The sequence below is a fragment of the Melopsittacus undulatus genome, chromosome 9 (assembly GCF_012275295.1).
Source record: "Melopsittacus undulatus isolate bMelUnd1 chromosome 9, bMelUnd1.mat.Z, whole genome shotgun sequence".
NCBI classification, from domain to species: domain Eukaryota; kingdom Metazoa; phylum Chordata; class Aves; order Psittaciformes; family Psittaculidae; genus Melopsittacus; species Melopsittacus undulatus.
The window spans coordinates 23,794,207-23,817,816 of record NC_047535.1 but is presented as its reverse complement, the minus strand read 5'-3'; the positions used below and the strand labels follow the sequence as shown (position 1 = coordinate 23,817,816).

The window sequence follows — 23,610 nt, the reverse complement described above, 5'->3', positions numbered from 1 at the left end:
AGGCAAGCAAGGACCAATGCAGTGCTTGTCACTGGAATAAAACTTCAAATCCTGCTTTCAACACTAAGCAGGGCCCAGCGCAGCCTGCAGACAAAGCACCAAGAGCTCATCCTTCAGCTTGAAGCAGTCTGAGAGGGCTAGTGCTTCATTCCTCACCAAAACTTCACATGAAACAAACCCAGTGTCTCAGCTCTCCAGTTCCCTACATATGTGTCTGGATTTTATCATGCTATACTGTCCCAACAAGCTTGTCATCCAAGGGCACCCAACGCTGGCCAGAGCATTTGCAGTCACACCTGTTCACGGCAGTGTGCAGGCTCACAGGCACTGCACAGCACTACAGGAGCTTGTCTTGGCCAAAATTCATTAATTCAATGAATTATTAATCAAATTCATAATATTGGTGTGCTCCCAACAATATTTCGCTTACACAAAGGTTAGTTTTAAAGGATTCTGAAATAACAATAGTAACTGCTCATGCAGAAATTTCAAATTACTTTATCTGGTCAGGGGAAAACCAACCCCAAGCAGCATGGAATGGAAAATTTAAACACCATGTAGAAGATTAAGCCTTAAAAGTGTTTGTTATATTCTAGATAAATAAGCAATGCATACAAATACGGGCCTATTTTGTCATACTTGGGGTGTACAGTGTTTCTAAACCAATGTGATTTATTTTCTTTCTTAGTAGTACATTTAGCTTCACTCTACAGAGATTAATTCAGGAGAAACAATTATTTTCCTGTCATTCTGTAGCTTCTTAGGCAGCCCTGAAACAGTTTTACAACACTTTGCAAGCTTCCTTCAACGATGTTAGCATTCACAAACAGTAAGGCTCCTTCTGCACTTGGCTGGTAGACTTTTTGAGCTGGGCATGCCAGTCTGACTGAACATGCATGCAGGCATTTCTAAATAAGCATTATATGTATGAAACTGACTTTTACTATTTAGCTCTTTCTATCGACTAATATTATCTGCCATTAATTTTATTTTTACTAATTTGAGGGGTTTGCATTCTTGCAATAAGAAATTGCTTGTGTTTACAGGGGTTTCAATGTGCTTTGTATTTGGTCTTTTAATAGATGGCTGCGTGACAATACATAAACACTACAGTCTGCACTAATAGCAGCATTGTAAAACTAAATGTAATTACAGAACATTTTTCAGACTAGAAAAAGGAACATAGATAAACTAAAAGTCTGTATTAAATTTTAGCTGTCAACTTACAGCCCACAAGTGTAAAGGAAGTTTTAAGCTTTTCCAACGGAATGCTGGTTAACTCCTGTTTGTCACTGGAGCAGGGAGCCTGAGAACAGAGAATACTTGGCCTCTAACAGTATTTTAAAAAAGGAACTAGAATATCAGCTGAATTTCTTAATTTGTTAATACAAATACGTTTTTAGTTTGATTACCAATAGGATAGTAATGACGGCAACAGATGGAATTTTAGGCAACTGCCTGAACTGGGCTGGTGAAGCAGGGCCTTTCTGAGAGCTGAGTTACTACTGAGTTAAATTAAAAACCAATCTGCATGAGTCTTGCATTTTACACCATAACATCTGAAATATCTGATGATCCCTCAATACCATTCAGCAATATCAAAAGCAAGTTCTGTTTACAGGCATATACGACTCAGGGTCAAGAACAGAAGGGATAAGGAACTATCAAACAGGCTGAATGTCAGTGGCATTCATCTGCAATAATACACACTAGGATCACTACTGCACCCTGGATGGATGAGAGAAAGAAACTTTTGCTTTAAAACTACATCAAAGACAGCATTTATACCCTCTTCCAATTCCAGAAGCTCTTCAGCAGCATGTTAGCATGTGATATTGAGAGCTAGGCTTGTCAGAGGTCAAAATTAGATCCTGAGAAGCGAGCCATGGTAAGCATTTCTGGCACTAGCTCTTGATCCCATACCAATGCCTGTAAGAACAAGCAAGGCAGGGGGGGGAAGCTCTAGGAAGAAGCACGAAGGGAAGGGGGGGAGCTAACAGAAGTCCCTGTATTTATTTCCCTCAGAATAAAATCCTATTTGCCGGGAATTAATAACACTTGCAAGAAAGTGTCATTTCCATTTCATATATGACTTTCACCTCCTTGACACTGTGTGCTAAGACTGTATCTACAGATCTACACAAACCTAATCCTGCAGCTTCTTAATCAACTGTTCTCTAATACCACATGTGACTACTTCAAGGATTATACTTTATCAGCTGGTTTAAAAATCAGGCAAATATTACCCTCCTCTGTTGGTTCTTACTGCTTCAGCATTTTTTTTGTCAGCTCTTCAGACTGAACTCCAGGGCCTACATTAGAACAAATCCTCCCTTTTGGAGATGCACCACGACTACAGCTGATCTCATCTTTTAGAACTTCTGTCAGGCATGTGGGCAGATAGGTAGCCAGTGGGAAACTGGACAGTAAAGTTTTGCAAGAGTGCGGTAAGACTGGACTGACCAATACATCAGGTACCTTATTTCCAGTCACTCTTGGGACTAGCACTGTTGACATACACAAGTGAAAAGAGACACAAGAGCCAGAACAGTATCCACGCAACTGCAGTTGTATGATAAAAAATAGATTCCCATAGAACCAAGGATTTGGGAACTGAACCCATTCCAAAGAAAACACAGAGGGAGCCTGGCAGACTTCCCTAACTCTTGAGAATTTTTAATGGCACAGTGGCAGATTCTCTCTCCACTGTTCACTCAGCCCTCTCCTAGGATGTTTCTTATTGTACTGGGAAAACAAAAATCCTCCATCTAGTTCTGCTTTAAAAGCAAATCACAACGTCACACTACAGAATGAGCCAAAGACAAAGCTTTTGCTTACCGGGGTGGAGGCTGTAATGGTGATCAGCAGGCATGGCCATTAACTTCAAAGTGAGCAGAATTAAACCAGTGATGATTGTTCTCAAAATCCAACCCAGATGCCCAGCTGTAACTTGGATGCTTTGTCAAATCAACTGGTGACCAGAAGCATTTCACCTTAAATGCTTATTTCTGTACCTTTCGTGGCTGCATGAAGGAAACTGGCATGCCACACTAGTGACACTCATCTTCCAACTAAGAGAATGCAATATATGAGGGTTGGTCTACACAAGTTGTTCTGAAATGAGCTGAGCCCGATTTCAAATTTGAAAATAAAACAAAATAAAAAAATAAAACCAACAAAACCAAAACAAACAAAAAAACCCCAAAACAGTTTACTTACAAAACACAAATGTCCCATTTCGCATTCTTTCCCACTATCCCCCCTTTTAAGCCTTCTCACATGCAGACACCTTTAAAGCATCAATTACTGAGATGAGACCCAAACCCAAAAGGAGTAAAACTCTTAAAACATTTCATGGGTGTTCAGCAATGAACACTGCCAAAATCAAGCACAGCCCCTCCGCTCCCTGTCCTCCTTCCCAGGCAGGTTATGCTCACATTCTGAAAGGTTTCTTCAGCAGTAAACATACACTGCAGGTTGACAACTTGAATAAGGCAAAAATCACGATCATTTCTTCTGCCTCTTCAAGTCTGGCAGGACCCCTATGCCACAGACTCACAGCATCGCTCTGGTTTTCAGCCAACACATTCAGGTAACACAGCCCTGAGCCAGCAGCACAGCACAACTCACTTCACCAACAAGGATATCTCAACCCAGTTCTGAGCTCGTTCTGGTTTCTACAAGAGCTTGAAGCCACACTGGGGAAACACACACCACAGTGCAGCCAGCCTACCCAGCAGTCAGCAGCGCAAGTAACCCCCAGAGGGAGATAGAACATTTTGCTGCCTGCTAGAATGGCCTTCTAACTAGGAAATGCAGAGCAGGTGAGACCCACAGAAAGGGGTGCAGGGGATAACAATCATTATTTCAGATGACATTTCATAATAGGGAAATTAACAGTATCTCACACAAAACATTTTTCAGTGAAGTCAAAGAGGGTTTTTTAGATCTGTGGTAAAACAGGCAATCCATGAAAGAACAACAAAACCCCCAGAGATTACCACAGATGAGATGCAGATTTATAGCAAAGTAACAAACCTCAATCAGAAACACTATTCAGTATAGATGTAGATTAGATATTAGGAAGGAGCTCTTTCCTGAGGGTGCTGAGGCGCTGGCACAGGGTGCCCAGGGAAGCTCTGTCTGCCCCATCCCTGGCAGTGTTCAAGGCAAGGCTGGACACAGGGGCTTGGAGCAAGATGCTCTAGTAGAAGGTGTCCCAGTTGGAACTGGGTGAGCTGTAAGGTCCCTTCCAACCCAAACCAGTCTGTGAATCTAAGATAACATACATTTTTAAAACATGTAAGCACCATACACATTACACAGAGTGGTAAGGCCAATTTACTACCCAGTATTGGAAAATGACAACATAATGAGCTAGAAAATGAGCTCTGCAGCAAGTACTGCAACAGCAACACAGTATGTATGTTTGGGGTTCTCTGGAAGTACCTGTACATCACACAGCTCAGATACCACCCAGCTGCTGGCTCCCTCACCCCCCTGCTCTGCCTCCTGCTTCTCTCACTATGGCAATTAGCTTCACATAGCAACATCAGTGAAGAAGGCTTCAGCAGCACACACAGATCCTTCTATTAAGGTGGCAAGAAACTCTCCATCATTATACTTGCAGCAAACAACACGTACAGGGCCATCATCACTTTTGGGCAGTTTCCTATTGCTGTAAACTTTCCACAGCAAAACCTCCGACTTCAATGCTCAATGGTTCAAATGCTATCAGTTGAATTTCTCAAAGCTAATACCCGGAGCTTAATTTTCCCCGAGTTCTCACCATGCGTATCAATTCTACAAGATATAAAATAATGTTACATGCATGGAAGCATATTTATACACTACAATTTCTGCTGTAAAGACCCTGTGCCACACTGTATACCCTGGGGGGAACGGGGTTTTCTTTTTGTATTTCCTCTTACAGCCCAGAATATTATGCTAAGGCAGATTTCAAGGAAAGAATTCTTCTTCAGAATGCTTTAATTCTTCCAGGTGCAATTTCTGGATTAAGGTAATTAAAGATAAATACAGATGTAATTTAAATGCTAAATATACTCACACAAACTGTGTTTTGTCCCTGCAGACAGTACCACATACAATATTTACCAATGGGAACAATGCATGCTTTGAAAACAAAGCTTTCACCAAAAAATAAACATAAAGGCAACTCATGCCAGAAGGAATGAGCATCTTGAAATCAGAAAATACTTTAAAGCCATGTTTGTAATTTTATCATGGCTCCCAATCTGCTGGGATGATGATAAAAACTGATCTTTTTCCTCTGAACCACTGGAACTCTCAGACACCACTACAATCACGTTGAAAATCTCCTGCTTTCAGAGGTAAACCTGAAGTCCCAATGGGAAACTGGAAAGAAATAAGGTCACAGCATGCCACTGACTGATTTTTCACAAAATTGGACACCCAGGTATGAATGCTGAATGTTTGAGATGAGTAATGCAGTCCTTCAGTTACTCAAAGGATGGCTTTTGAAGACAGATGCTGCTCTAAGACATTAACAACTTTCATACTCTACCTCTCACCTTGCACTCAGCCATATTACACAACCTCAATCCCTCCTCTAGACACAAAGGGCCTGGATCTCATGATTTCTACTCCAAATCCATGTTTTTGTGCATGCAAGCCACCCATCCCTTTACAAATCCTGGTTGAGGTATGGTCACAACTCCTGAAGTCACTACATTTGACAATTACGAACTCCTTCAGTTTAAAGGCCTCCTTCCAGTAACAGCTACTACTGAGAGCTTCAAAATGAAAGTACAGGAAACCTGTCAGCAAGTAGTTGTGGAGCTGCCTCCCTGCTCAAAGTACACCACTTTCTAATCCCCTACAGTCCAAGGCCTTTGAGGCCAAGGATGTAAAGGGAAAGAGCTGCAGATGCAGTCTAGCAAACGTGCTCTGAGCACTGTGAAGAGCATTACTTCTCCATTCAGTCACACACACACAGGCTGCTGCTGCTTCCTCCTGATGGTTTTGTAAGCACACGTTGAGTTTTAGCACCCACATCCTGCCAGTCCTTGCAAAGCAGAAGTGAATACCCATTTACAACCCGTGTACAGAAAATGATGACACACTCTCGATGAAACTGATATAGCTTCCTTAATGCTTAACCAAAATTAATCTCTGAAGGGCAGACAGGAGAGGATCAAAAACATGTGAAAGTCTATCTACATCAGGAGGGATCTGACCCACTGCTGGCAATGGGCACCAATATAACCTGCTATGAAGTGCTTACAAATCACCCTCATTAGATAGGTCTGTGGACCAAACTTGGTATTTCCCTTAAGTACAACCTTACATCTTTTCATCTGTAAGTTTCAGTGAGACCTGCAAACATCTGCATACTTCTGAGAGCCAGGCATATGCAAGAATGGCTGCAGCCAGCTCAGCATCACCTAGCAGTTCACTGGCTAAATGGGATATACCTCCTAGATTTTACTAGTGCTTTGATGAGTCTGTGTTTCAGCTTCTTACAACGTACTTTACCACATAAACCAAATCCTTTTAAAGAGTTATTTGCCTCAAAGATTATAATAAGGAAAAAGAAAATAAAAAAACATACAAGATTTTCACCAAGATAGCCTATATGAAAATTAAATTACACAACCACAAAGAGCTCATCTAGTTAACTGCCTTTGAGGCAGCTTCTGGAGAAACTCTTTATTAGTGCTCTTGTGTGCACTTCTTATGTACACATTCAAATGTGCAAGTTGCTACAGATCTAAGGCTCATAACCAGCCCAGGGATGAGAAGTGAGGGACCACCAGGCGAATAAACTGATACAGAGTGAAAACATGACCTTACAAGAACTGTCAACCACAAAATAACAACTGAAAACTGCTATACAAACTGCTATCCATCTGGCACACATGGAAGTATGATCCTAAACATATCCTGACTGCCACATTTTTTTCAGGTGGGTGCCTCCTGTTCGTTTCTGATCCAAATTACAGTTCTGGTATGCTAAAGAGAGGACGAGGAGTTGGTAACGCTTGCTGAATATAAAGACGGCTTCTAAATCCACACTGCGAGACTTGCCTCCAGCCCCTGGTGCTCACCACAGCCCAGCCTTGCCTCCCATGTGCCTGGCCAGCACGGCCCCGGCTTGCACAAAGCAGGTCAGGGGTGCTCCCAGACACTAGTGTATCCCATGTGCCCAGCACTAAGGCCTCCAACAGAAGACTTCGCTTCTGGACAACTTGACTTCACTATCCCCAGCTGACATGATCAGGGTGTTGTCTGCACTTAACGGCAGCACTGAGAGGCTCTCAACTTAAGCTATTTGCTACTTGTGACTCTTGAAGTCCATATCCCAGGTTCAAAGCAGTCAGACTTCCCTATAACCACAGCAAGGGAAGGGGCATTTCCACACCAGCAGTGTAACCACCAGCCCCGGGTGCCGCCTGCACACACGTGGGGCTGCAGTGTCACTGAGGGTGTGTGTGGACGCAGGGTGGGCATGCTGGGGTCCCTGAAGCAGCGGGGTGGGCACGGTGGGGTGGGTGCATGTGGGCGCCCAGCCATGGCGGGAAGCTCTCAGCCGCAGGGGCATTCCCTGCTCAGCCCTGGCCTCTAGAGAGAGCTCCTCTCCAGCGGGGTCAACCCCCGCTGCACAAACCAACTCAACCCACACAGCCTGCAGAGCCCAGCCGCTGCCCTCGAGGGTTATCTTCGCGTGTACCCCCACGGTGCTGCGACACCCCAAGTAACGTGAAAGCGGCGAGGGGCAGCCTGGCCCTCCTGGGTGCCCCGGGGACCGGGCACCAGGCCCCGCCGCGGGCCGAGGAAACGCCGCAGGTGCATCCTGGCGGCGGGGGACGGAGAGAGCGGCGACAAAGGCCGGCGGCACCTGCACTCACCATCGGTAGCAACCCTCGCTGGCCTCCAGCGTGAAGTTGACGTGAGTGCCGCGGGTGAAAGGCAGCAACACCTTCGGGATGTTGAGCTTGGAGGAGGCAGTGAGGCGGGGGCAGAGCAGGAGGAGAACAGCCAGCGCCAGCGGCGCGGGGAGAGCCATGCTCCGCAACGGGCAACCGCCGCCGGTGTGGGCGGGAAAGGGCGGCTGAGGGGGTGAGGGGAGGGACGTCAGCGGCGGGGCCGGGTGCCCCGGGGGGCGGGGGAGCGAGGAGCGGAGAGAGGCCTGCCCCCTGCGCGCCCCGGCCCTCACTGGCGCCGACAGCGGGGAGCGACCGCAGCGTCGAGGCGCGGGCCTTCCGCCAAGTCACATTATGGCGGAGCCCGGCGGCGCAAACCGCTCCCGCAGGGCACGCCGCGTTGTAAACGGCTGCAGCGGCTGGGGCGGGACGTGAGCTTTGCTCAGGTAGCCTGCCCCGTCCCGCTGAAGCGATAAGCCAGGCGGCCGCGGCCTGGAAGGTGCTTGTCGCCGAGCAGAGCCACCTCGGTGCTCGCTTCCAGTTGTCACCAAACAGAGCATGAGCTGTACTGGACGGGTGAAGGCCATGGCATGTCCAGCTGCCCTCACCTTGCCTGGCAGCACCTTCCCCCAGCCCTGCTGAGGGCAGAGCATGGTGAATGGGGCTTTACAAATGGGACCTATGGATTAAGAAAATAAACAACAAACAACTAAGTGGATTAAGTTGTAAATCCTATGGATTTGAAAACCCTTAAAAGTCCATCACGGATATGGGTATTATTACATGCCATGTTCTTTCAATATTCATGTTATGGTAGAACCAGAATTCTAGAATCATTTAAGTTGGAAAAAAATATTAAGGTCATCAAGTCCAGCCATTAACCCAGCACTGATAAGTCCACCAGTAACCCACGTCCCCAAGCCCAACATCTACATAAATACCTGACTCTACCACTTCCCTAGGCAGCCTGTTCCAATGTTTGACAACCCTTTTGATGAGGAAATTGTTCCTCAGCTCCATCTAAACCTCCCCTGGTGCAGCTTGAGGCTGTTTCGTCTTGTCCCGTTCCTTTGGAGCAGAGCCCAGCCCCTCCTGGCTCCATCCTCCTGTCAGGCACTTGTAGGGAGCCATCAGATCCCCCTGAGCCTTCCCTTCGCCAGATTTAACCCCCCAGGTCCCTCAGCCACTCCCCATCACACTTGGGCTCCAGGCCCTGCATCAGCTCCATTGCCCTTCTCTGGCTCTGCTCCAGCACCTCAATGTCTCTCTTGCAGTGAGGGGCCCAGAACTGAACACAGGATTTCAGGTGCGGCCTCACCAGTGCCCAGTGCAGGAGCACAATCCCTGCCGTGGTCCTGCTGCCGCACTGGTGCTGATCCAGGCCAGGATGCCGTAGGCTTTCTTGGCCACACTGCCAGCTCATATTCAGCTGTCTGTCAACCAGCAACCCCAGGGTGTAGGTTGCATAGAGTGATGCTAACTGGGAAGCTAAGCAAGTTGTTTTGTTATAAAGCCGCCAATTATCTATATCCTTATACCTTTCAAGTAAGAAGACTTATTTTTCCTGTTACTCTTTCTGTCCTAGGGAAAAAAGATGGCTGGCAGACCAGAGTGCAGAAAAAGGTGAAGAAGCCAAGACAGGAATTATGCAAACCAGGTGAATACCACAAGCAGTCTTGATCTGAGACACTTGGAGCTCCTCCAGGGAACACAGTAAGTAGCTGGATTTCTTCAGCAAGTGTGATGCAAGCTTGACCGTTTCTGTGTATTGCTTAAAAGTTTGGTGGGACAGCATGGGAAGTAGGATAATGTAGGAAGAAGAAGAAAAAGAAGTATTAACCATCACAGGCAGATCTGTAATCATTTAAGTGTGTTCAGAGCATGGAATGGAATTTGGGAATCACAAATCTTGATATTTTTATTTTCCCCTTATTTTGTAAACATATAACAAAATGTATATTTTACCTCCTGGTGGTGGTTGGACTTTGTATTGGATGGCATCATACTACTCAGTTCACTTTGTTACAGATTTTTTTGCTGAAGACTCAAAGGAACTGGTGGTATATGTGTGATTTCATAGGATGGAATTTATTTGAAACATTGAACACAACTGAAAGTACTCGTGAAAGACCATTCTACTCTGTAAGCCAGAAGTCAGGCTGGTATTACTGCAGTGTGACTCTGTCTCTGTTGTCAGTATGCATTTGTGTGTATCGTGTCAATGTATGTTTAAAGGTCGGATCTCTTCACCATTCACGGTGCATGGGAAAGGTCATGCTCCTGGAACTAAGGCTATTTAGTGAACACAATTACAGTGTAGAGGGTCTCCCTGTCCTTACCTACAACAGAGGGATTAGTATAGGTATGCAGTGAGAGAAGGGATTTTAAGAAGGGTACAATCATCTTGAAATTTAAGGCAGTTTGATTATTCCCAGGAAGCTCAGATGCTACCCAGGGACAGCACTCAAGAGTTTAACCACCTGTAATTTAGGCAGTTCAGAAGTCAACCAGTTCTTTTCTAAGCAAGTAAACTTACACAAGACTTTTTATTTACCTAGGAGTATTTTTCCTTCATAATTTATTAATCTAGTGTTTTATTTATCAATACCTCAGCAAGGCTATTCCATTTCCTATCCCAGAGGACTGTGTGCTGCTGTACAGTTCACTTCTCACTGCAGCTTCTGTTTGTCTACTACTCATTTTCTGAATGCACATCTTGAAGTCGTGAGGTCTGATTTGAAGAAGAGCTGAACTTTACAGCTGCAATTTAAGTCACTGGGATGTGGGCACAGAAAGATATATGGTATTAAAAGCTCTGGCACATCAAGCACATAGAATGGTTTGGGTTGGAAAGGACCTTACGATCATCTAGTTCCAACCTTCTGTCATGGGTAGGGACACCTCACACTAAACCATGTCACCCAAGACTCCATCCAGCCTGGCCTTGAACACTGCCAGGGATGGAGCATTCACAATTTCCTTGGGCAACCCATTCCACTACCTCGCCACCCTCACAGTAAAGACCTTCTTCCTTACATCTAACCTAAACTTACCCTGTTTCAGTTTGAACCCATCATCCTTTGTCCTGTCGCTACAGCCCCTGATGAAGAGTCCTTTTCCACCATCAGACACTGGAAGGCTGCTATAAGGTCTCCACGCAGCCTTCTCTTCTCCAGGCTGAACAGCCCCAAGTTTCTCAGCCTGCCTTCATACGGGAGGTGCTCCAGCCCCTGATCATCCTCATGGCCTCCTCTGGACTTGCTGCAACAGCTCCATGTCCTTCATACGCTGAGGGCATCTTAACTTGCTCCCCAAAACACAGAGGTTTGTTGGTATTTTTCTTTTTTACTTTTTCATTTCAATCAATCTGTAACCTTCGTTCATAGGCATATTATGGAGTTCAGTGAAGACTTCAATATTAGGGAGGGATGTGATAAAATAGCCAATGACTAAACCAGTATAATGTGTGTTTGCTGTTAATATAATTACAGCTGAGTAGACAAGAAGTAAATAGTGAGTACCTGGCATCCTATGCTGTGAATGAGGCAAGAAAATGTCAGTACTTCCTAGCTTTTAAAAGTAGGTTTTGCAATCTCAATATATGTCTTTCTTTCATCAGCTGTGTATGGTGATGGGTATTCAGTGTGTTACAGGAAAATTACTGTTGTTCTCAAACACTTCTTAGACTTGAGTGATTTTCATAAGGAACAGCAAAGTGCACTTAGGACCACAAAACTTATTGATGAAACATGACAGGTAAGTACAGCAATTAAATGTCTGACATATCTTACAGATCATACTCAAAAGCATGCTAAGCAATTGTAAGATTAGAATAAGGCAGAACAATGATGAGCAACTCTGCAGTTTCCATTACACAGTAAAATTATGAAAGGATTTTCCACTTACTTAAACTGAAAGTCATTCACTGCAGCACTGTGTTAGCATTAGAGACTGTGCTGGGTAGAGAAGAGTGGGCTCGGGGCAGAGAGTGCAGCTGCATGCTTGGTGAGGGGTTACTAAAATCATAGCTTGACTTGACATAGTTGCTGCAGTGCTCTACTTTCTTTTCCCACACTGCAGTGATGAGATCGGTATGGACTCAGCACATCCTTTCTTACACTAAAATAACAGTGCAAAGAACATAAACGTAGCTACATTCACCACCAGTGGGGTGGTTGGCTGTCATGGTAGTGAAGTGGAACAGGAGAGATGTATTAGGAGGTAATTCTACATTCATCAATGTACACCTAAGTAAGTCTGATAAAGAACAAAAATGAAATTCCTTCCTCACAAAGAATACAATTATAGAACAATAGAGGGAGTATTTTAATGAGCTGCTTAATTGTGAGAGGAATAAAGGCAAGCAATAAATGGTCATTCTCCAAGCAGCTGAGCCATCTGTGGAAGAATCACATTTTAAGGAGATTTAAGAGGCAATCAAAATACACCTAGTAAATAACAAAAAAACAGGTGCTGATAATGTTTCTACTGAAATACAAAAATGAAAAGGGGACAATTACTGAAAAGTTTTACAAACTCACTTGGTTGTTCTGAAAATCTGAAAACACTTCTGAGGAAGCAAGGAGACATATACTTGGATTAAATCTTTAAAGTTCTGGTTGGGAAGTTGCTGGTGGGAAGGTATTTTTTATAAAGCTAAAAAACAACCTCTATCAGTAGATTATGAGGTGATCAAAATCTATTTGCAGGGAAATAATTTTAAATCCTAGTTCAGAAAAAGAAAACTTTTGACTGGCACAATGATGATGGTGCCTATTTGATTGTTTTCTCCTTGAATTGCCTCAATACCTCGCCAGTCCTCAGATCTTGAGGGTATACGGGATACATGCCACTTGTCCTTTGGCAGTACAAGGACTTGCAGAGCTCATCACATTCAGAAAGGCTAAACCAGCTTGATATGAGTACTAAGCGTGTGTCTAATCTTAGGGTTGTGCTTACATGCTTTCCCAGATTGAGGCCCGAGTCTCTGAAACATTTTGAACTCAGGTTTTAGAGTTCATTCAGGAAAAAAAATAGATTTCTTTAAAACCATCTGGCCAAGGAATGCCTGACTGTTTCCAGGCATTTTGTATTTTAAAAAGTCTGATTAATTTAAAATCTTTAAAAATACTCCTCTACACAAAACCAAACAACAAACCAAACCCCCAAACCAGAAAACTCTGAATAATTACACATCACAATGTGAAATTCAAGCAAAATAAGGCAGTGAGGTGTGGAAGATTTTAAAGTTTACTGGGTCAAGCTAACTCGAAAGAGTTCCAACTATAACCCTTGCAGATATGTCTATATTCATGAATTAACAGTATAAGGCTGTCTCTGTGTAGTACCAGCAGCTAAATGCATTGGATACAACCTAGTTGTAAGAACAGTGTCATTAAGCTGGAAGAATCAGAGCTTGCACTGTAGAATGATGAAAAATACTCTGTGCCATCAAGCTCTTGAACATCTGAAATTATATTTGATTTAAAGACTAAAGAGTGGCTGTCAAATAACAGCATACACATTTCATGAAAAGACTGTTCCTCTAGGGATAAAGCTCTGTCTGGGAAGAGTTGCCTACACCAGGCTGAGTAGGGCAGCTTAACAGACTTGGTGAAAGACAGTAGTCTGGGAATAGTAACTTGAAGTGAGAATAACAGTGATGGGTCATTTTTTTGTCTGGCACTATCTGTGTTTAAACTGAACAATAAAATAGTGTCCTGCAAAAATCACTGTAAAGATGGACTGTTTGCTTCCTCCTTCTCAAGCTGCCTCTTGCACCACTTCAGCTGCTCCCTTTGAGAGCAGCGATGGGTGAGACAGACACAACGTACAGTGCTTTATGTGTATTTCCTGGCCAAGCAGCTCTATGGCTTTCACTACTCTGCTTGTCTCCTGCTTCCTTGGCTATGTGGTTCCATCCTCATAGCTGCAAAGCCTTACAAAACATCTCCACCAAAGAAACACCAGTCAAAGTAGTACTTAAGGTAGTCCAATAGGTGAAAAGGTACTTAAAAAACAATCATCAGAAGAATTACCATTACAACTGGTGTCCCTTAGTAATAGCAAAAGGCTATTAGTACTATTCACAGATCATTTAGTTGAGCTGTGGTTATAACCACTCATCATTTCAAATGGAAGTGGAAGATCTTACATACATACATAGTACATACAGATGAACACAGCTGTTAAGCTTGACTTGCATTGGTCCTGCCACCAGCAGTGGGTGGGACAGGATCCTCCTGCCTCTGCATTATGCCTCTGTTCAGCTGCTCCTGCCTGGTAGAGATGGAATTGTGAGGAGGCATTACATTTCATTACTTTAAAATAGGTATCTTAGACTTACAGAGTATATAAACCAACTCTCCTTTTTCAATTATTTCTTTATCACTTTCTCTACTAGTAGAGTTATCATGTTCAATTTACTGTATTAGACTTTCTGTATCTTCATATGCCCATTGAAGATTTTGAGAACATCCTCTCAGCCTTATGACCATTCCACACAGAGCTAATGATGGATTGTCAGCAGCTATAATACTGGCATAGCTTTGGTTATGCCTGCCAGTATTTTCCTTACAAGAGAAGATGCTTGGCCAAAGGCAGGCATGAATCCAGTAAATTTCCAAAATTAAGGCAGCCAGTTAATGGTAATAAGGAAGGAAAATTTAAAATGCCACCAAGGTTGATTTCCTCCAGAGTATTCAGAGAGGACCACTTGTGTTTAAAAGATCAGTAAAATAAGGACTCAATCTGCCATCCATAGTCCAATCTGCCATGGATGTCACTGGGCATGTTTGAATGTAGACCAGGTAAGTAAGATGGAGTCCCAAAGAGAAATGTAGCTCTTTTTAAATTTGGTCCTATCGTATAAATTTGTTTGATACACAAGATTTTGCCAGATAATATAAAACCCCAGGACCCTACTAAGTTATTCAGGATAAGTCTGATAACACTGAGATTATTAAACAGTAGTATCAGATAAAAATGTTTTTCACTTCAGAGTTGATCTACCTTTTAATGTAAATTTATTGTTATTAGGGGAGGTTATTTATAGCTGTCAGTTCAAACTGTTACGTAACAGTGCTTCTGCCCTGTGCCTTTATTCACAGCTAGAAATCACTGAATTAATGTAGTAGTAATAGGAATGCGTCAGACAAGTCACACACAGAGAAATCCCAACCTTTGTTTCTGCTTCAAATACATCAGGGACACTTAGGAAAACACAGTAGTCTTAAATCTGGAAAATAATCAGAACAATTTATAAATAGGCATGTGCATATGTTTAATGCCTGAGTTACTAGTGCTAAGTGAATTGTAATCTTTTCAGGGTTACTTGGTTGAAAATTATGGAACGTACACCTCAAATTTTAAGTGAGCAAAGAAATACAAAAAATTCTGAGTCTCTTTAAATGTTAACACAGTTCTGAGTTGGTTTATTTTCTATGCTTTTAACATGGGACAATTTATGAAAGTCCATGATCTTTTCTACTTCTCCCGTTTTCTTCCTGCAGTAGTCTTCTGACCTCACTTATCTCAGCATGGGCAACAACAATCTAGAGGGTTTCTTTACCTACACAGCAAGATTGTCAGACTTCCTCTGTGTTTCTCCATATATACTGGCAGAATATAGGATATATTTCAAATATAAAATCGCAAATTTTATTCAAAATCAATTTTTTTTCATTTTAATATATACATAAGCACAATAAACTCAGCACCTCTGTCTGACCTTGAGGAAACCTAGCACAAATTCTGTTATGTGTATAATGCGTCCTTCCAGAGGAGGCAGTAGAATGTTAGTAGAAAAGCAGGAGGTGCTGCAATATACAACAGAATGTAAGAAGTCGCATCCACATTGCACTGAAGTGAACTGATTTCTGTTTTGTCTCCTTAATTCCTTTCAGGGTCACTTTCTCTGGTCAGCCATTGAAAAAATGGAAAATGGAATGCAAAAATGGAAAATGGAATATTCAACATTTTAAAACCAGCTATCATTGCTGAAGCAAAAAGTTGGCTTCAATGTGAATTTGCAACTGCAGATTTGTAAAGAAAACATACATACAGTATCACTGAGACAAGTGTACTGCGGGCAGTGTGGCACTGGACAGAGACAGGTTTCTTGGGTTTTAAAACCAGATTCTTGGCAAATCCAGGTCTAGTCCTGGCAACACAGCCACAGACTGCAGGAGTGAAACTGGGCCCAGGCCAGCAGTGTGGCACAGCCTTTGAAACTGAGATCTGAATTTTGCTGCTTGTGGCCATCTCTACATGCATACAGACTCTTTGGTTTTCTGTGTCTGTGCTGCCTCTGGCTCGCCCTAGTTACATTCAGGCATTCATTCTGGCTTTTGGTCTTCATGCTCTGCATCTCAGACTGCCACTTCACCCCTGCACCAGGATACTTCGCAGCTATTTAATGGCCATGTTTTCACAGCTGCCCATTATCCCTATTTTGCAAATATGTGACGAAAATCTATGAAAGAAATCTGAGATTATGCTAGAAATAACATTTTTAACATTCAATATCCCTGTCTAACATACCAAGCACCTCCCCACTACATGTCTACTATATGTTTGGGTTCCCCACATATGTGTACTATGTGTTTGGGTTTCCCAGGTGACCTCTATCAAGCCTGGAAGTGTGATCTGGGTGAATTTTGGAGGCTGAAGAGGGCTTTCTTCAGTCAGGCAAGTCTCATTAGCTCTTGCTGGGCACCTGTAAATCTTGCATGCAGGCACTGTGCATCCTATAATAGGCTGTACTCAGATATGTACAGTAAATCTGACTGTACTGTCTGGCCCACTGAATAACAAACATCTAAATTGACACATTGGATATACATGGAGAAGAATTAGGACATACTGAACACTGCGCTACTCTGGCATGACCACTGAAAGTATAGTCTAGTCGAGTTAGAATGGCCTTCACTTCAGTTTAGGCCCCTAATTTATCTTTGAAATGGGGTCTTTGTTTCTGCAGTTGCCAATCCAGGTGATTAAATGTGAGTATGTTTGTAATGATGCAGGAATTGCATGAAATGTTCTAACCTAAGTAAAAGAATCAGCTTTGACTAGAACCTATATACAAAATTTTACTAAGACAAGCACACTTCCCAAATAACTTTATGGCTTCCTATGCAAAGGTCTATTAGCTCAGTAATACAGGTTATGAAAATGTTGAGAATTTAAATGCATTATTACACCTGTATATTTTTGTGAACATTTGTGCTAATGGAATTCTGAGTGTTCAGCAATGAAGGTCCATTTCAAAAGCATGTGAATACTCATTAGCATTTTTTTGTGTTATTCTTCTAGCTCTTCTTTGGTACAAAGTTTAAACAACAGGATTTGTACTCAGAAGACACTAATTAGAGCATTCTAAAGCTGCTGTATAAATTACACATCATTGTACATGCTGAAGTATACTAGTTTCAGAAAGAACTCTAGACATTCTGCTGCTGTTGATAACACATCTAACTTTTAATCCATTAGTTTTTGTAACAGTAGCAGAACACTGAGAAACTGCCCTTTTTTGTGTGGCTTGGCGATGTTTGCTCCGAGCACGTTTTTTTACTTACAGAAATATCTGCTACAGGCACTGTATCAAAGTGCCAGAGAAATGTGAGTCATTTTCTGATATCTAGAAAAATCTGGAGAACTTGGACAAGGAAGCATATCCTGCCAACATGACTATAGCTACAGATGTCAACAGTTTAGTACATTTTATTTCTCTTTTACTTGATTAGCTATAGATTTTATACTTTGTCCTCTGTGGATCAAATACCTGAAATTTTGACATTCCAATGTTATTCTAGCCAAGACGCTTTTAACAATTTCATAGGGGATAAAAGTGCTTAAAAGGGACTATTTGATAGCTCAGGGATTCTGCAAACAGCAAGTGGAACAAGTGGACAGAGGTGATATTTCCTCTTCTTTCAATTGGTTTTGTTTTCTCCTTAAGTAGCCTGTTTTTCACAAGTCCATCATTCAGTGGAGATTGCAGGTCCGTGTACTTGCAGAGTTTTGCGTAGTTGGTGTGGTTTGGTTTTTTTTTCAGATTAGGAATAAATCACAAGTCATCTCAATTTTCACCAACAGCACTGTTATTCCTATGAAGGGAATTTTATTAATTAGGCTATCAGTTTTCAATTCACTAGGAGGTTAGTATTAGCATGTCCCAAGGATCTGAACTGTGGTTTGTATTTAATACATTAATTCATTATCCAGAAAGGCAAAAACGAGGGGTAGAACAAAAAACTGAGCTCAGCAGGATTTGCAGATGACAAACTTATTTAGTGTAAGGCTTAGTAAGAGAGGGCTGTGATGAACTTCATGGAAACAGAACTAGACAAATTGGCAGCATAATGGTTGATGAAATTCAGACACTGACAAATGCAGGGTACAGCATGTTAGAATGAAAAATCTGACCCACTGTACACACAGCCCTGTCTAACATATCACTCACTGCCAAGGGGAAAAAGAGCCCCCAGCAGTTAAAAACTTCTCAATTCCCAGAGCAGTCAAACCCAAGGTACTGTAATATGAAAAAATAGCATTGAAAAGTCACACAATGTAGTGGACAACAGAACCTTCGGTTTTACTTTAAGCTTTACAGTAAGCCATAGTCATTCCATCTCACATGAGATATGATAGGAAAGGGCCACATCTCTAATAACACCTAAATGCATCTAAAACCTGGTTTATTTCCAATGCCAGCAGCTGGAAGCCAGTTCATGCAGCACGTGCTGGGCTGTGTAGGAGTCTGTGATGATAGTTTGCCTCTCTCTGATTTTCATTATCAAGCTCAGTGCCATTTGGTAATATTCTCTGTTCTGTCCATTCATCAAGGGGAGATCTGCTCCTTGCTACATGTCATCAGTCTGCTCTTACTCATTTATGATCACCCCAAGCACATCAACATCCATCTTCCATGTGGTTTCTCTTAACCAGCTAGCATCTTGATTGCACTATCTGTTATATTCTTTATAAATGTTTCTTCTGAAGATCCTGAGGACATTTATATTCTCCTTTCCACCCATTTGCTTTTCTTATTGGTTTTGGTTCCTTTTGAGTAAGTTCTCACTATCTCAGGTCAGTTATCTGCATAACTAGCACACTAATCGGAGGATAACAGTACAAGAAGATCAGCTTATAAACTTGTTAGAGCCAAGCTTAGTTACACTGTAAGCAACATTAATCCTACAAGACTAAACACTTGTTAAATGAACTCTGCTCCAGCATTGAAATTGCAATTCTTAACTTTTTCTCCAGTGGAATTGCGAACAGTTCTTTGTAGCTGTGGTGGTAACTCAGACCCAACCCCACAGGGGGCTCTTTATCTCAGAATCGCAGGTTTTCATGCAATCATCAAATTTTCCCTCATTTCAGTAACAATGGACCAACATTTTTTCTTACTTTTCTCATGTAAGTGGTTTGCAACAAGTTGCAGGAAATGAATCAAATTAGAAGAATCTCTGTATAGACCAATCTTGGCTTATTTTACAGTCATGGGCTTTGATTTGAAATGTGTACACCTCTGAGTATTTCACATTATGAGAGCCCCCCCCCAGTGCCACGCTGGTTTATATAACAAGGGATCTGACATCATTCCTAGAAAGAGGAAAAAGGGTTTAAAGCAACTACAGCACGTGGCTTCTCCTTGTGAATTATTCCTCCCATATTTTTATGCAGTAGCCTACATTAATTATAAGGATGCCAAACTGAGCTCTGTGTCCATCAAATCAAATTAGTCAGAGATTCCCACTAATACACTGGATAAAGGCCTGCAGCTTGGAAATATGCAAGTTGTTGAATTTTTCACTTAGTAGTTCTCATTTTGCAACCATGATCTCTGTTCACAGCCGACTGCTGCAGCATCTTTTGGGACTTTGGTTATTACCAATTGTTTGAATAAAGATTTGGTATTTGAAAGTTTGAACCTTTTGCCTTTAATGAATAGGGCAGGGTGAAGGGAAAAGGTAGTGAATTATTCACTAACATTTGGCTCAATTACAGGCAAATGACTCTTTCAAATTGAAAAGTACTTGGTGAAAAGCAAAAGACAAATGAGATTTTTCTGTATAAATAATGAATAGCCCTAATTTTTAAATGTAAACCCCAAAATAAAAGATAAATTACCCTCCATTATCTGTTCTGTAACTTTGTAATACGATGTATTTGGCTTTTGGGAGTCCAGAGCACCTTCTGGTTGACCTTCATGGAGTTTTCTTTCAGATCTGATCTTGCATCTGCTTAGCTTTAGAGACTGTCATTCTATTCCACTAAAAAAAATATGCTAAAAGCTCATAAAGTTTTTTTCCTTCCAACTTAGGCTTTTCATCTTGCAATGAACTAAACAAATGAATTACACTGCAGGACTGGGTGCATGTGTAAGCGCTATATTTGCAAAAAACAACATTTGCTTCAGAATTCAAATTTAAGCTGTATCTCAGTCACTTAACTGTGCTCTTGTCTTAATCCTGGATCTCCTTGTAAAGGATGTAATTTAATTAAAATCAATTCAGTAGAGGACAAGATACTCCTCAGTGCAGAAGCTATTTGTAAGATATCTAAATATTTCATTGGCTTTCCAAATTGTTTCAGAAATGCATCATTGGACTTGGAGATGCTCTGCTCCTCAGCAGATGTGTGCATGTACTTACCCTGGCACACTGCATGCCCTCTGAATTGTTACATATGAATTGCATCTTTTGCTTTAAATTGATCCACAGTTGAGGTGAGTGTATCTGAAGTGGATATATGGCTGCAGCTCATGGTTGCTTCTGGTTTATAATAGCAAATAGCTGGCATTTTGGAAATACTGTCCTGGATCCTACTCTAGACTCTACATTCCTTCCCACCAGCACTGGGCTGCTCTGGGTAGAGACTAACATTAAAGCAAAACCTTGATGCCTTAGAAGGCCAAGCAGGGTATTGTTAGAAGCAGATAAACTTTTTTTCCTTCAGAGGGTTCTGTAATCAATTGACAAGCAGAAAAAATTGATGGGTTTTAATCTTTTCTCTACTTAGAAGAAAAATTAAAACAAGACTATATCTTAACACATGACAGACAATTGAAAACATCATTGCAAATGACAGCGTATCTGCCTTGCAAGCCAGGAGATCTAGTTCAGGCTGCTGACCTGAATTTATACCTGGCTACTGATTGTATCCAATTATATACCTACACCCATGATGCATTTGCATTTTGCTGCAGTTCACCATCTACTCTTTGTGTTGCCTTTTTGCCTGCTAACACAGCAAATTCCCACTGCACTAGCCTCCACTGACAAGGAATAAAAAGTGTGAATGACATTTTAGCTATGGCAATATAAGTGGGTAATACAAATTTGGCTTGGTGATGTGGTTGAAATACACGGATATTCTTTGTAACTGCTAAAATTTAGCTTTTCATAAAGTGAAAGGATTTATTTTCTTATTAATGAACCAACAACTTGTATACTGGATACTGAAAATAAGAAGGTACCTGAAGTTTTGTCTTTACACAGCACAGTTCTTCACCCCTTCTCTTTCTCTCAGCTGTCCCTTGCGTCCTGGTTTATAGAAGGAGCAGAGAAATGCTATTGTCTAATAATTAAAGTGGGTAAACAGCTCAGTGTTGCAAGGCAGGCACCGGGAAGGGGGAATAGTCTCTAGAGATGTCAACTTAGTGTGAATGGACTTGTCCATGTGAAGGAGAGAAGGCTTTGGGGAGACCTTGTAACATGCTTCCAATACCTTAATGGGGCCAACAAGAAACCTGGAAAGGGGCTTTGGACAAGGGCCTGTAGGGACAGGACAATTGGAATGGCTTTAACCTGCCAGAGGGGAGACTGAGATGAGCTGTTAGGCAGGAGCCCTTCCCTGTGAGGGTGCCCAGAGAAGCTGTGGCTGCCCCATCCCTGGCAGTGTTCAAGGCCAGGTTGGGCACAGGGGCTTGGAGCAAGCTGCTCCAGTGGAAGGTGTCCCTGCCCATGGCAGGGGTTGGAGCCGCATGAGCTTTACGGTACCTTCAACTCAAACCAGTCTGGCATTCTATGAAAATTAGCAAGGGGTAAGCAGTCCCTCTGCTTGACTACCTCACTCCTAGGCAGTGAGCTCTGCACACAAACTCCATAAGAGGGAAAGGTGAAACCCAGAGCATACTGCACTGCCAGGAGACAGCACCGATCTGTGTAAATATTACATATAGCTTATTTCAAATGCAGCCAGACTAACTCACAGTCATCTGTTTCTGGAGCTAAGTATTTACTAGGGAGTTTGTTTCTCATTATCTGTCACTTGACATAGCCTCCAGCTCATCTTGAGTCCAGAATAATACTATGAGGTTTTGTAGTGTTCTCAGTAGGACACTGGCATCATACCCAATGCATGGAGCATTTACAGTGGAATAAGAATTATCTGTGATGATGGACATCCTGCCTCTGGCCTTCAGCTTAAACACATTTGAAAGTATGAAGAAGGTGGCTCCCCAAGGGCTTTAGTTATCTTGACACTTTAAATGGATGAAATGTACTGCAACTGTTCAGCTGGGCTCATATGGAAGGTGGCTTCCAGGCTAGGTTAGTTTTCCATGATGGAGAGGAGTTTATAAGGACAGGGAAAACACACTATTCAGTTTCTTTTTTTTAACAAATGCCACTGTTTAATCATGCAAATATTCAAATAAAGCAATAACAGCTTGCTGAAAGGCTGTTACAAAGCATACAAGTTCAGATAAAAAGATGCTAAAAATTATATATATATAAAATAACAACACTGAAGGGTTTGGTAATATCTGAATAAGATTAGTTGTGCAGATTTAATACACCTTTTCTTTCATGTGTAATATTTTAGAATCTTTTAATTACCTCTCTAGACAGTGCTGCTCTATGGGCAGGGACCTTTCAGAAGGACCCATCTCTACTCAAGGGCACAGAAAGGACAATACTGAAATATTTTCTTTTCTCCTCGTTATTCAAACATGTGCCCAGAAGTTATCTGTTGTGCATGATTCAAACCATGCTCTGCAGAAGAATAATTTATGTCCTTTTCTGTCACATCCACCCATCCAAGAGCCATCAACAGCAAACAGATCTCCTGCACCACGGAGAAGTTGTGTAATTACAGAGGCAGTGGCATTAATAATGCTAAATACACATGTACAGCTGAGCCGCAGGTCCACAGTTCACAGCTACTCATTAAAAATGTCCTTGTTTAGGAGCATACTCAAGGACTCCTGACACTGATACCTTTAAATGTTACTTTTGTTCATTTTATTTATCAATAAATCTGTAATGCCAACCCAGCAGTGTGCCAACCTCAGGCATCCCCTAACCAGTGTGTTTTTAGCAAGCATTCAATGAAAAGCTTTGGTCCTAATTATGAAGGACACAATTTCAGAAGTAAGCTGATACTGGGAGATCCTAGAAAGAATATACTTCATTACATATTTTGGTTCCCCATACTCAACCATAACAGCTCTTACAAACACATGAAACTCCTGGGGGTTCTGCCAAATCCCAGCTGCATCTTCTGTCCCTCATAGCAGCCACATAGCCCAAGGATGTCTGGAGTTTTCACAGGTAAATTATTTCAACTAGAGAACTAGAAAAGACCAGACTGACCCAGCAGAACTGACTCACCTTGAAGTTAATCCCATATTCAGTAAGAGAACTTCAGAGCTGCAAATAGTCACATGGGCTTCGCTAATCAGAGAGAGGGCCTG

At 42.1% G+C, this 23,610-nt stretch overlaps 1 protein-coding gene across 1 annotated transcript in view; it reads right to left on the bottom strand.

Annotated features, from left to right (window-relative positions):
* NUP210 (nucleoporin 210) overlaps window positions 1-8,047 on the bottom strand; it is a 67,828-nt gene extending 59,781 nt beyond the window's left edge. The window contains exon 1 of the mRNA XM_005149366.3: window positions 7,890-8,047. Coding sequence (XP_005149423.1) covers window positions 7,890-8,047 — 158 coding nt within the window. The remainder of the gene's footprint in view (window positions 1-7,889) is intronic.
* Between the last annotated feature and the right edge of the window lie 15,563 nt (window positions 8,048-23,610).